Consider the following 14,569-nt stretch of genomic DNA (forward strand, 5'->3'; position numbering starts at 1 on the left):
CCTGAAGTACCTTTATTGTATAGGATTGTTTTAACTATCCTGGGTTTTTGTTTTTCCATATAAAGTTGATTATTGTTCTCTCAAGGTCAGTGAAGAATTTTGTTGGGATTTTGATGGGGATTGCATTGAATCTATAGATTGCTTTTAGTAGAATTGCCATTTTTACTATGTTGATCCTCCCAATCCAAGAGCAAGGGAGATCCTTCCATTTTCTAGTGTCCTCTTGATTTCTTTCTTCAAAGACTTAAAGTTCTTGTTAAATAGATCTTTCACTTCATTGGTTAGCGTTCCCCCAAGATATTTTATGCCGTTTGTGGCTATCGTGAAAGGTGATATTTCTCTGATTTCCCTCTCTGCTTCTTTATCCTTTGTGTATAGGAGGGCAACTGATTTTTTGGAGTTGATCTTGTATCCTGCCATGTTACTAAAGGTGTTTATCAGCTGTAGGAGTTCTTTGGTAGAGTTTTTGGGGTCGCTTATGTACACTATCAGTCATCTGAAAATAACGAAAGTTTGACTTCTACCTTTTCAATTCGAATCTCCTTGATCTCCTTATGCTGTCCTATTGCTATTGCTAGAACTTCAAGCACTATATTGAAGAGGTATGGAGAGAGTGGACATCCTTGTCGTGTTCCTGATTTTAGTGGGATGGCTTTGAGTTTCTCTCCATTTAATTTAATGTTAGCTGTCAGCTTGCTGTATATTGCTTTTATTATATTTAGGAATGAACCTTGTATCCCTAATATCTCCAAGACATTTATCATAAAGGGATGTTGAATTTTGTCAAATGCTTTTTCAGCATCTAAGGAAATGGTCATATGGTTTTTTTCCTTCAGTTTATTTATATGATGGATTGCACTAATAGATTTTCGTATGTTGAACCAGCCCTGCCTCTCTGGGATGAAGCCTACTTATCATAATGGATAATTTTTCTAATGTGTTCTTGGATTCGGTTTGCCAGTATTTTATTGAGAATTTTTGCATCGATGTTCATGAGTGAGATTGGTCAGTAATTCTCTTTCTTGTTTAAGTCTTTGTATGGTTTTGGTATCAGGGTGACTGTAGCTTCATAAAAGGAGTTTGGCAATGACTCTTCGTTTCTATTTTCTGAAACACATTAAGGAGTATAGGTATTAGCTCTTCTGGGAAGTTCTGGTAGAATTCTGCATTGAAACTATCTGGTCCAGGGCTTTTTTTGGTAGGGAGGTTTCTGATGACAGCTTCTAATTCCTCACACTTACAGGTCTAAACTGCTCACCTGGTCTTGATTTAATTTTGGTATATGGTACTTATCTTAAAAGGTGTCCATTTCTTTCACATTTTCCAGTTTTGTGGCATACAGGCTTTTGTAGTAAGATCTAATGATTCTCTGAATTTCCTCTGTGTCTGTGGTTATGTCTTCCTTTTCGTTTCTGATCTTGTTAATTTGCATGTTCTCTCTCTGCCGTTTGATTAGTTTGGATAGGGGTTTGTCAATCTTGTTGATTTTCTCCAGGAACCAGCTTTTTGTTTCATTGATTCTTTGGATTGTTTTCTGTGTTGCAATTTTGTTGATTTCAGCCCTCAGTTTGATTGTTTCCATTATTCTACTCCTCCTAGGTGAGTCTGCTTCTTTTTTTTTCTAGAGCTTTCAGCTGTGCTGTTAAGTCTCTAATGTGTGCTTTCTCCATTTTCCTTATGTGGGCACTTAGTGCTATGAACTTTCCTCTTAGTACTGCCTTCATAGTATCCCATAGGTTTGGGTATGATGTGTCTTTATTTTCACTGAATTCAAGGAAGACGTTAATTTCTTTCTTTATTTCTTCCTTGACCCAGGGGTGGTTCAGTAGTTGACTCTTCAATTTCCATGAGTTGGTAGGCTTTCTGGGGTTAGAATCTGATAGTACACAGGTGGTTACTACAATTTCTTTGTATCTATGTATGTTTGCTTTGTTACCAGTTATGTGATTAATTTTTGAGAAAGTTCCATGCGATGCTGAGAAGAAGGTATATTCTTTTCTGTTTGGGTGGAATGTTCTATAGATGTCTGTTAAGTCCATTTGGTTCATTACATCTGATAGTTCTCTTGTTTCTCTGTTAAGTTTCTGTCTGGTTGACCTGTTCATTGGTGAAAGAGGAGTGTTGAAATCTCCTACTATTAGAGTGTGGGGTTTGATGTATGCTTTGAGTTCTAGTAATGTTTCTTTTACATAAGTGGGTGCTTTTTATTAGAGGCGTAGATATTCAGGATAGAGACTTCCTCCTGATGAATTGTTCCTGCTATGAGTATAAAGTATCCATCTCTTCTGATTGATTTTAGATTGAAATCAATCTTGTTAGATATTAGTATAGCCTCCCCCACTTGTTTCTTTGGTCCATTTGATTGGAAAACCTTTTCCCAACCCTTTACTCTGAGTAGATGTCTGTCTTTGAGTTTGAGGTGTGTTTCTTGTAAACAGCAGAATGTTGGATCCTGATTTCGTATCCATTCTCTTAACCTGTGCCTTTTTATTTTTTATTTTTTCGAGACAGGGTTTCTCTGTAGATTTTGGTTCCTGTCCTGGAACTAGTTCTTCTAGACCAGGCTGGCTTCAAACTCACAGAGATCCACCTGCCTCTGCCTCCCGAGTGCTGGGATTAAAGGCATGTGCCACCACTGCCTGGCTTAACCTGTGCCTTGTTATAGGTGAATTGAGTCCATTGATATCAAGTGATATTAATGACCAGTAGTTGTTAACTCCAGTTTTTTGGTTTTTTTTTTTTTTTTTTTTTTTTTTTTTTTTTTTGTAAGGCTGGCTTTGTGGCATCATATTGTTTAAATCTGTTTTTGTCCTGGAATATCATGTTCTGGAATATCATGTTTTCTCCATCGATGGTGAATGCAAGCTTTGCTGGGTATAGTAGTCTGGGCTTGCATCCATGTTCTCTTAGTGTCTGCAGCACATCTATGTGTTTTCATGGTTTCCGTTGAGAAGTCATGTGTAATTCTGATAGGTTTCCCTTTATACATTACATGACCTTTTTCCTTTGCAGCTCTTAATATCTGTTCTTTATTCTGTATGTTTTTTGTTTTGATTATTATATGCGCGGGGATGCTTTCTTTTGATCCAGTCTATTTGGTGTTCTGTATGCTTCTTGTACCTTCATAGGAATATCCTTATTTAGGTTAGGAAAGTTTTCTTCTATAATTTTGTTGAATGTATTTTCTGGGCCTTTGAGCTGTAATTCTTCTCCTTCTACCCCTATTATTTTTAGGTTTGGTCTTTTCACGGTGTCCCAGATTTCCTGGATGTTTTGTGTTAAGGATTTGTTTTGTTCTTTAATCAGTGAGTTTATTTCCTCTATAGTGTCTTCAGTGTCTGAGATTCTTTCTTCTATCTCTTGTATTCTGTTGGTAATACTTGTTCCTGTTTGTTTACCCAGAATTTCCATATCCAGCCTCCCCTCGGTTTGTGTTTTCTTCATTACCTCCATTTCATTTTTCAAGTCATGAACTGTTTCCCTTGCCTGTTTGATTGCATTTTCTTGTTTTTCTTGGTTTTCTTGCGTATCTTTGAGAGATTTATTCATTTCCTCTACCTTTTTGTTTGTCATCTCCATTTCTTTATGGCAGTTTTTCACCTCCTGTTTAAGGACCTCTATTATTTTCATAAAGTTCCGTTTAAAGTCTATTTCTTATATTTCTTCTGGAGTAGGATGTTCAATTCTTCTTGTTTCGGGATCCCTGGAATCTGATGTCATGTTGCCTTTCAGGTTGTTGGAGGAATTCTTGCATTGGCACCTGCCTATCTCTTCCTTCAAATGGAGCCAGGAGAGTCTTGGTGTCTTGGTCCAGTCTTTGCTGTGACTGACTCTCTGTGTGGATCTCCTCAGTGCAGGAGCGGGAACTGTTCCTGTCTGGATGGAACTCCTCAGCACTGAAACAGGGATGCCTGGTAGCCCAAGGACACTGTGGACAAAAGGGCGAACGTGGGGGCAGGGCAGGGTCGAGTAGAACACAGAAGATCCTGCAGCACAAGCTGAAGGTACCCGCACTCCCTTGCGGGGACCTTCAGGCCTGCCTAGCAGGCAGACACTCACCCTTCTGCGTGGATAGCCTTAGTGCAGGAGCAGGAAACTGTTCCTGGGCCAAGGACCCAGCAGACAATAGGGCAGGCTTGGGGGAGGCAGGGTCGTGTGTAACAAAGAAACCCTTGCAGCAGGAGCTGGGGGAGGGGGGCTGTATGACTTATCCCTTCTTATGAAGTATCTTTGCAGACGTTTGTCTTAGTGACTCTTCTAACCAAATTATTTACTACTCACAACCTAGTTATAAACTCTAGCCTGAGGTGCCCAAGAGAAATTGCCCTCTTCAGGATGGCTAGTAATAGGGAATGAGCATTGGGTAGAGAGGCAAGCTGCCCAGGCTCCAGGAATTTGCTATTGAGCCACCAGGTTTGATGCCAAGGTTTGATCTTGCTGTGGAATTCTTCCAAAGACACCCAAGTAAGGTAATGGAATTGGAAGGCCAACAAATTGCAAGGTACCTGATCTATAGCTTTACTCAACTGCCATGCCTATTCCATTAGCATCTCTTTCCCCTCTTCATTCCCACTATTGCTGACCACTTTCCCTCCATCTTGCTTTTTGAGCCTGCTAAAATAAATGCAAAACAAGCAGCAGAAATATCAGCTGTGACAGCTAACATTGGTAACAGTGTAGATCAAGGTTCCAAACTTTTGATGTTGCAAAATAATGTCATCTACAAATGTATTGACTGTATTCAGCTATCCTGGGAAACGTGTGGCCCACAGGCTGCAAATAGACATACCTGCTAAAGAATGGTGACTTGAAGATAGCAACTCCAGAGGCAATTTAGATTATCAAGATGAGGACCAGTTAGAACATCATCAAAGCAAGGAAATGAAAAGGAAAAACCTGTAAGAAATAGTCACACACCTTGTAGCAGTAAAGAGGAGAGAGTGGGGAGTGTGTACAATAGGTACAGCCTTCAAAATGCAGGGAGGCCTACAAGCTCATGCTGTCGGCCATCAGTGCAGTCACGATAGCAGGTGGTACAGAGAATAGGTAAGATACACTGTAAAGAACTTTGCATGCCCTGCACAGGGTTTGAGGTGATCTTACTAACATTTTAAATAGTACTTTTTATAATACTGAGTCATATCATTGGAAGTATACTTTAGAAAGTTAATAGTTTCCCTTCTGAATATAACGAACAGCAAGACATTTAATCTCAAATTTACACTAATAGAAAATACTATCATTTCCATTCTATTGATGAGAAAAGTCATTTGGCAGAGAAAACTTCCCACTGATATACACTCCTGTCCCGTACCTGCTAAATGATAGCAGGCAAATTTAGGCACTCTTAACTTCCCTTACTTCCCTTGATATTACCCAACCAGGGATCGCAATAGGATGGCAAGTAGCATTTCTAAAGGCATAACTGTCTAGATACATTGAATCAGAATGTCTTTTGGAAATAGACATTTTCTGTATTTTGTTGTATTTTACTGTATTTTATTTTGCTGTATTTTACTCATGACTGAGTACTGCAGGGAACACACATAGGAAATCATGGTTGTAGTTCAGGCAAGGTGGTAAGGACCACACAGAAGCAGCAGGAAGAAGAGGAGTAAGCATTTAGAAGTTTAAGAGGTAGGGTTGGTTTAATAAATTGTAAACAATGAGAAAGAATCAAAGTTGAATCCAAGGATTACTAAATTGAGTATTTTCTTAACAATTGGTCCCTGCCAAGGCACTTAGAAGGTAAGTTTGCAAGCAAGACTAGAGTAAATGAGTGTCCTTAGTGAATTTGAGGATCAATAAGTTAATCGATTAAAGATGTTTTAGCAATATAAAGGCAGAGTTTTTGGAGTGCTGCTCATGTTAGTGTCTTTCCTCACTGCTCTTTCTTGGAGTTCTTAAAACTCCAAGAATTCTCATTTTACAGACGTTAATATTATGTGTGATGCAGTCTTGCATAAGCTGCACCTACCCTGCTGGTGTCTCATGATATACATGTGTTATGTGCTGTGAAACAAACCAAGGCCACTGGGGCATTGGTTAGTAGGCATTATGAGCATTTTTCTCCCAGCCATTTAAGAACTATGAGGTGCACCTGGCTTTTTCTTTTAGGTTACCAACCAACCAACCAGCTCCATATCCAGACACAGAGACTTACTGTTAGTTTTTTGGGGCTTTTGGTTTGTTTGTTCGTTTTGGCTGACCTAGCTTAGGCTCATTTCTGGCTAGCTCTTTTAACTAAATTAACCTGTTTCTCTTTATCTACCTTTTGTCCTTTATCTTACCCTTTTACCTTGTTTCTGTGTATCTTACTTTCAGTGCTTCTAGCTGATGGCTGCCTGGCTTCTTGCACCGGGCATGTCTCTCTCTTTCTTGTCTCTCTTCTCTCCTTCCATCTGGAGAAATCCGGTGTAGATTTCTCCTCCTATTTATTCTCTCTCCCTGCCAGCCATGCATATCCTTTTTCCTGCATAGCTATTGACTGTTCTGCTTTTTATCAGACCATTCAGGTACCTTAGGTAGGCAAGGTGAAGCAGATGCAACCCATCTCTACATAATTAAATACACATCCTTACATCATTAAGCAAATGCAGCATAAACAAAAGTAAGCCACTTTTACACCATTAAAGTAACATTTTTGCAGCATAAACAAATGTAATACATCTTTGCCTAGTTAAAAGAATAGTCCACAACAATGGGGATCTCAGAATGTGCTGGGTATAGTCTGACAGGAAGTGATGGAGTTAGACTAAAGAAATCAGCAGGAAGGAAGTAGAAGGAAGACATTAGGAAGTAGAACTACAGTGTTAAGAATATAGCAATGTACCCTCTATCCTCCATCCTAGGAGCCTTGCCTAAAGAGGGTGATCTTCCTAGGCTAAGTGGATTTCATTGCAAAATACAGTTATGGAGACTGAAGAGGGGAATTATTTAAGAAGTGTACAGAGAATCACAAAGTCAGAACTGTTGTCTCTGCATAACTGCAGGCATCATCCTCTTTCATCTATACTTCTCTATCCTAGATCCCTTGGGAGGAACTCCTTGAGGTACCCAGACTGAAATGCATTAATGCCAATGTGAGGCCTAAATGGTGTGATAACACTCAAGAGCCAGGAAATGGCTACTGCCTTGGAACCAGAGGACCAAGACCTTTGGGAAGAAGAAGGAGTAATGATGGTAAAACTGGAGGATGATTTCACCTGCGGGCCAGAGTCTGCCTTGCAGGGGGATGACCCTGTGCTGGAGACCTCTCACCAGAACTTCCGACGCTTTCGCTACCAGGAAGCATCTAGCCCTAGAGAAGCCCTCATCAGGCTTCGAGAGCTTTGTCATCAATGGCTGAGGCCAGAGAGGAGGACAAAGGAGCAGATCCTCGAGCTGCTCGTGCTGGAGCAGTTCCTCACTGTCCTGCCTGGAGAACTGCAGAGCTGGGTGCGCGGCCAGCGGCCAGAGAGTGGCGAGGAGGCCGTGACGCTGGTGGAGGGTTTGCAGAAACGACCCAGGAGACCAAGGCGGTGGGTGAGGAGGGGGAGTCCTGATCTGTGTGATGTGGAGGGGGCTGTTTCCTGAAAGACTAGATGCAGGGAGAGTATGAGGACCCCGTAAATTATCTTTTAAATTTTCCTGGTTCTGTCTGGGTTGTGTCTAGATGCATGACCCCCATCAGGGCAGGGATGTATGTGTATGTGGTTTCTAAGGTTTGGATCACCTGCCTGTGCCACTGAAGTTGGATTTTTTAAATTTCTTTGTATGTAGAACCTTGGGTTCCTCAGAAAAACAACTCTTAGATTTCCTTGAAGTTCACCTAGACTCTTAATCCCAAAACCCCTTTACTAGGATGGTAATCTGGGGAAACAACAGTAAAAGAAGACCTGAAATAAGGAAGGATGGAAACCTCGGGACCCCAGATGGCTGAAATGAAGTTTAAGAGTAGAAAAATCGAATAGTTCCAGTGTGTCCTGTCCTGTCTTTGCAAAGATAACCAGTTGTTCACATGCCTATGCAACTTGCGTTTCCCTTTCTCGGCTGATTCCCTCTGGGAGTGTTCCTCCTAAAATAACCCCTGATGACAGTTTACTCCTGACTCCATGGTGACTGGAAGTTAAAATTTTTCCCAGGTAACCGTCCATGTTCAGGGCCAGGAAGTCCTGTCAGAGGAGACACTGCCCCTAGAAGTGGAGCCAGAGTCCTCCAGTGAGCAACAAGATCCAACACAGACCTTGACCCCTGAGCAGCCCCATGAGGAAGCCCTCAGAAGCACAGATCTGGGGACACTGGAACAAGAGAGCTTGCAGCATGACGGGGAGCGCCAGCCTCTGCAGGAAAGTGGTAGGAAGAGACCTCAGCAAAAAACAGAGATTTGGGCAAAGTGAAGTGGAAATGGAGGGACGGGGGTTCTCCTGTATCACACAAGCTGGAAAATTCTAATGTAAAGAAAACCCAGAATCTTGATGCTGAGAACAGAAAGAGCCAGCTAGAACCTGCCTCAATATGGGGCCACATTTAAACAGTGATACTGGTGAGTGCTCCTAGCTCTCCGATGAGGTTGTAGGTGGTGATGGATAGGGTAATCGACCCTAGACCAGTCTCTTGATTCTCTTAACAGAGAAGCTAAGGCCACTGTATAAGTTCACTGTAGGATGCGGCTGACCTCTGTCTCCTGTTTTCCCTTAGAGGTTCCAGTGTCCCAGGGTCCAGACCTTCCTGCAGAACAGGGGTCTGGAGATCCAGGGATGGTTGCTCTTCTCACTGCCCTCTCTCAGGTAAACCCCAGTTCAAAATACATATTTGAAGATTTGTTGGGTGTTAGCCATATGCTGAACAAATTGGGGATACAAATGTGCACACTTAAGATGTACTAAGTCTTCAGTTCTGTGGGTACCCGGGATAGGAAAAGAAACTGTGTCAAATTAAAGAGTTGTTTTCAACTCCAGTCTTCATAGTCTCTTTATGTGCCAAAGGTACTACTGAAAGGTACTAAGTGGGATTATTGTTTATCATTTGTAAGAATGGCTAACATGACTGTTGTGATATTCAGGAGCTATCCCCCTTGATAGCTTCGGATCCTTTCTTGATCTGAAATTATGTGGCTGAGAAAAGGGGATAGAATTCTTTCATGTCTTCCTTGTTCTGACTGTAGATGAAAATAGATGGGGTAGTTTGGGAAAGAGTCCTAAAAACGATGATTTTTCATAGAGACCCCCCACTGAAATACCAGATAGGGAGTTGAATGATTTAAGATCTGTGTTGGATTTTAAACAATACCCTGAGGAAGAATAAAGTCTGGCCTGAGGAAACACTGTGGGTTGGAGAGCAGAAACAGAGTCGATGCTTTCTTTCCTCGAGTGCCGAAGGTTCAAAAGCAGCAGCAGTGGGAAGCAGGCTCCCCAGAGGAAACCCTTCTGCCTGCTAGCATTCCCTTTATCTTTGGATGACTCTACCCCAAAACACAGTAGGCTACCTGAAGCATCACATCCTGATTGGATCCTTGTATCATTTCAGGGACTGGTCACATTCAAGGATGTGGCTCTGTGCTTCTCACAGGATCAGTGGAGTGATCTGGATCCAACACAAAAAGAATTCTATGGAGAATATGTCTTGGAAGAAGATTGTGGAATTGTAGTTTCTCTGTGTAAGGAGTTGCATGTATTTCAGGGCATTCTAGCCACAAACTTCTTTTTTATATTGGAGTATGGGGAAGCAAAGACCTTGGACAACATGAACTAAACTTTCACTTATGCATGCCTACCACACAATGAGATTAAAGATCAGTTAGCTGAAGAAGATGATATCCTTCCAACTGAAAGGAAGAAATAAAGATGCTTGGGAAAATTAATGGAACACATTAATGGGAGAATACTGTTATAGTTTTTTGAGCTTTAATATTTAACTTTTGAAGTAAACATGAGTTTTGAAGCAGTGACAGCAAAGATAATCTGCGTTCCTCAACAAGAGGGAAGGAGCAAGGCTCACAGTAAATAGTTACTGAGACTCAGGTGAAGGCATAAGAAATATAGAAGGTGGGCAGCACATAGTGGTGCCAAGCTAAAGACTACTAATAGCTGACCAGTTAATTTACATATTTATTTGCTCTACCACCTACCAGTCCATAAAAATCTGCTTTTAACTTGGGGAAGTATTGAACCAATCATGATGTCCTTTTTTCTTATCTCTTGAACAGCATTTCCAATTCCCAGACTGGATGACACCTCCCAGATTAGAGAAGAAGAGGCTCCGGTCCCAGATGTCCACGAATCTCAGGAGCCTGCAGAAGCAGAAATCCTGAGTTTTACCTACACAGGTAAGGAACAGCAGACAGCTCTGACTGCATTGGACAGTCCCCTCTAGGCAGTGTGCCTCTTTCCTCCTCGGCCCTTTCTCGTTGGTTCCCTTTCATTATTTTATCCTCCACTTTTTGTGATGGTCTCACTTTTTAGCCCAGGGATTGAACTCTCAATCCTGCCTCACCCACTACAATGGCCATACCCCATACCCACTCACTGGATCTAATGCGCCATCCACACTAATGCCTTTCTCTGAAAGACAGACCCGCCTGTCATTAGCCTCTTCTACACCCTCCCTCTCCCTGTTATTTATTAGAAAAACCATTAAAAATTCTCTCGTGGTATAAAAGGTTTTGTTATCATAGCTTCTCCTTTCTGTTCTTACCCCTTCTCTAGGAGACCTGAGCGAAGATGGGGAAGGAAGTGTTGAGCAAGAAGATACACACAGGTCTATTTTGGCAGACCCAGAAACTCACCAGACTCCAGATTGGGAGATAATCTTTGAGGGTAATACAAGTAGACTTAATGAAAGGAGATTTGGCACCAATATTTCTCAAGTTAATAATTCCACAAAAACTAGGGAAACTACTCCTGGTCAACCCCAGGTAGCAAGGCAACACCACTGCCCTCTATGTGGAAAAAGCTTCACATGCAATTCTCATCTTATTAGGCACTTGAGAACTCACACAGGAGAAAAGCCCTATAAGTGCATGGAGTGTGGGAAAAGTTATACACGGAGCTCACATCTTGCCAGGCACCAGAAAGTCCATAAGACAAACCCTCCTCATAAACATCCTCCAAACCGGAAGAATGTGGATGCCCCTCTGACCCAGTCAGGGGGAAATGCCCGTGTAGAAAAACCATATAGCTGTGATGACTGTGGAAAACATTTCCGTTGGACTTCAGACCTGGTCAGGCACCAGAGGACACACACAGGAGAAAAACCTTTCTTCTGTACTACTTGTGGCAAAAGCTTCAGTCAGAAATCTGTGTTAACCACACACCAAAGAATCCATGCCACAGGCAAGCCCTACTCATGTACGGACTGTGGAGAGGACTTCAGTGACCAGAAACAGTTTCTGACGCATCGGAAGACACACGTGACTGAGGAGCTCTTTCTCTGCAGTGAATGTGGGCGTTCCTTCAACAATAGTGCAGCATTTGCCAAGCACCAGAAAGGCCATGCCTCTGTGAGGAACTGCCGGTGTGATGAATGTGGTAAAAGCTTTAGCAGGAGGGATCATCTCGTCAGACATCAACGAACACACACTGGAGAAAAGCCTTTCACTTGTACTACCTGTGGGAAGAGCTTCAGTAGAGGGTATCACCTAATCAGGCACCAGAGAACCCATACGAGAAAGACCTAGCTATGTGCCGTGTGTGAAGAACATTGTTCAGCCCTCAGCTGGGATGGGATGGACTCTGGTTAACCCTAGGAGACCTGTTCTGAGGCATCTCTTTGACCTGCCCATGCCATATGTCACCTCTTCCAGAACTCGTCAGCTCTCCTCAGTCGAGGCTTCTCTTTCACAAGCATGCTCCTACCTCTACATCATGGTGTGAAGTAGGAGATTTGGGACTCTAAGAAATTTTTGCTATTATGTTTTGGGAAACCTAGGCTGTTCTGTATCCTGAAGACTACTTACCAGCCTCAACTTCTTTGTGACCAAGGATAAGTAAGTTCTTGGGTCTGATAAGGGACCGACCTAAAGGGGTCTGTCCTCCCTGGGCTCCAACCGTAAAGCACACAGCCCTAACCTTAAGACAGGAATTCTGTGTCCTGAGAGATTTGCCGCACACTGATGGGCCAGCTTCAGGTTCCCACTAAGTCACCTCATCACTTAGATGCCGGAGACTAGGGGGAGAGTGATAAAGGACAAGTCCTTGAGGCTCCTGCACAAGGATTTTGGCAAGCTGCTCCCTTCCCTGTTCTCAGAATGACACCAAGTGCCATACACTGCTACAAAAGCGGGCCTGATCGAAAGCCTCCTGGGGTGCACCACCCCCCCATCTGGATATGCTTGTCTTTAGCTTTCCTGTGATCTGGCTACTGTCAACTTTGTACCTTCCATGCCTACTGCAAGAACAATGTGGACTGGAGTGATGGAGAATTCAGTAAAGCGTGATTAAGGCCTGGCGAAACCCATCACTTCCCCACGTAGTGTTTCAGCGCATCCTTCATCTGGGTTGTGAGAGGGAATCTGAAGCCCTGTCAGCCTGGAAAGGCGCCATAACCAGTGCACAGTCACAAATGACTGTCTCACTGCATTTACGTAAAGAAACTAGAAAAGATCCGAAACCACTTTGGAAGATAGGAAACAGCTGTTGCCACTGGCCAAGACTATTCTGCCACCTTGTCCTTAGTGTTCATGCCTCAGTTCTATCATGCAGGGAAGATAATGAACCCTAATATTTTGAACCCTGAGAATTCACCAGACGTAAATGGATTTTTTGTGTATGTGTTATTTGGGTTTTTATACATATATTTTCATTTTCATGTAACTGTGAACTAAAAAGTGGTATCTCCTGGTAGCCCAAGGGTCTTTTGCTTGTTTGAGGTTCCCTCGTGTGTCTGGCTGTCTGGAAAGGACCAGGGAGAGTTGCTCCAGAAATGGAGCATCGGGTGTGGAATTAAAGCATGAGAAGGTAGATGGATGTGTGTGCCTGCTTTCTTCTGCTCAGTTCATGATCAGGAATCTGGTGGGTTCGCAACAGAGCTTCCCGGCCCTAACATCCCGGTAAGGAAATTCTCTTGTGATGGCCTAGTTGAGTTTTAATGTCAGTCAATTGATGTCAAACAAAGTGATACTTGGAGCCAAGTGCCCCTATTTACATTTTGCCTAATCACCTCCTAGAGCTTCAGCTGTCTGATGCCTCTGAAGGCTGTTTCTGCTTTAACTAGATTTAAAGGACAGAGTTGCTTTCCACAATAGTGAGGGCTTGGAGTGGTTAGCATAACTCTGGGTACAATGTGTACACAGAGGGTCAAGCCTGAAGCTTGCACAAGAGACTAATATTCTGGCGTCTGTCAAACATGCATCTAAAGTGTAAGCAGAATTTGTCCTACGAGAAATGCCACTCAGAAGATAGTCTAGTACTTCTATACCAGTGCTTTCAAACTAATCTCTTAAGGGACATGGAATACACTGGAAAAGAAACTGGGTTTTCTCTAATTTGCTTGATTTCGTTAAGTAAAAAATCTGCCAAGACAATTCTCCAGAAGGAAAATGTAAAACTGATGTAGTGAGGGGAAACAGCATCTCTATTGCTGTTGTCTCTGTAGTTTCTTATGCTGACAGTGGCTCTCCGGTCCCATTTATAAACCACTGTGTTTTCTAAGACTCCTAATTCTAATTGGAGAGACGCTCAAGCTCCCGAGTCTGAACACAGTCACAGTGGAGGAGCATCAGGACCAGTGATGGGAATCAGGTGGGGAAACAGCATTTCCACTGACCCTAGGGCCAAGCACAGGATGCTCCTTCCCAAAGGCCCACTTCTAGAAGTCCTACTGTCTTGTAAGGCTTAAAGGACAGGCTTTTGACATTATATAGAAAAGGTTCTAGTCCAGTAAACTTAACAGAATGCCCATGTTGTTGAAGCCGGGGAATGATGTAAAGAATGACTAGCTTAGGAATAACCAAGAATCACTCATAACCACCACAAAGTACCAAGAGAGCAAGGAAAATATGCTCCAAATTAGAAGCGGATGGATTCGCAAGAACTCCATGGAAATTCTCAAAAATTGTATTAGCATCAAGTCATTAGAGCCAAAACCTTCACAAAGTCCTGCTGCCTCCAGACTCCAACTCAGATGATAGATTTAAGAAAATGCGTATTATTTTCACTATCTTAAAAAAAAAATGCCTATTATTCTTCTGAATCTGGCAGAGGCCATCTGCTGCAGATCAGCTGGGAGAGAGCAGCCCCTAGATTGCCCCGCTGCATGTGAAAGCAGAATATGCATTAGGTACAGTCAGAAAGCATTTTCATTAACCAGGCTTCCCTAAATGACAATCCAAATGAGAGCTAATGGAGCCCCATGATGGCTTTGTTGAACAAAAAGCAAGGCAGAAATAGCAACTGATGGCCTGCTTTGCAGGTTAATAATCCTGCAGCCTTCCGTACCAATCTTTTATATTTTATTAGCATATAAACATATTAAACAACTTTAATATGAACTTGTCCTTCATGAACATGGGGTATTTTGATCATATTGGCGTGTGGTACCTTTTCTCGTTCCCTCCCACTCCTGCTAATCCCCGTATCTTCCCAGCCCCCAT

General features: G+C 42.5%; 1 protein-coding gene across 1 annotated transcript in view; it reads left to right on the top strand.

The window, feature by feature from the left end:
• Positions 1–12,925, top strand: part of Znf202 (zinc finger protein 202) — a 30,459-nt gene extending 17,534 nt beyond the window's left edge. Inside the window, exons 2-7 of the mRNA XM_057767558.1 lie at positions 7,029–7,524; positions 8,124–8,334; positions 8,680–8,768; positions 9,508–9,637; positions 10,187–10,306; positions 10,686–12,925. Of these exons, the coding sequence (XP_057623541.1) occupies positions 7,123–7,524; positions 8,124–8,334; positions 8,680–8,768; positions 9,508–9,637; positions 10,187–10,306; positions 10,686–11,656 (1,923 nt within the window). The 5' untranslated portion in view covers positions 7,029–7,122 and the 3' untranslated portion in view covers positions 11,657–12,925. The remainder of the gene's footprint in view (positions 1–7,028; positions 7,525–8,123; positions 8,335–8,679; positions 8,769–9,507; positions 9,638–10,186; positions 10,307–10,685) is intronic.
• The last annotated feature ends 1,644 nt before the right edge of the window (positions 12,926–14,569 follow it).

This window comes from Chionomys nivalis, chromosome 4, assembly GCF_950005125.1.
Source record: "Chionomys nivalis chromosome 4, mChiNiv1.1, whole genome shotgun sequence".
In the NCBI taxonomy this organism is placed as follows: Eukaryota; Metazoa; Chordata; class Mammalia; order Rodentia; family Cricetidae; genus Chionomys; species Chionomys nivalis.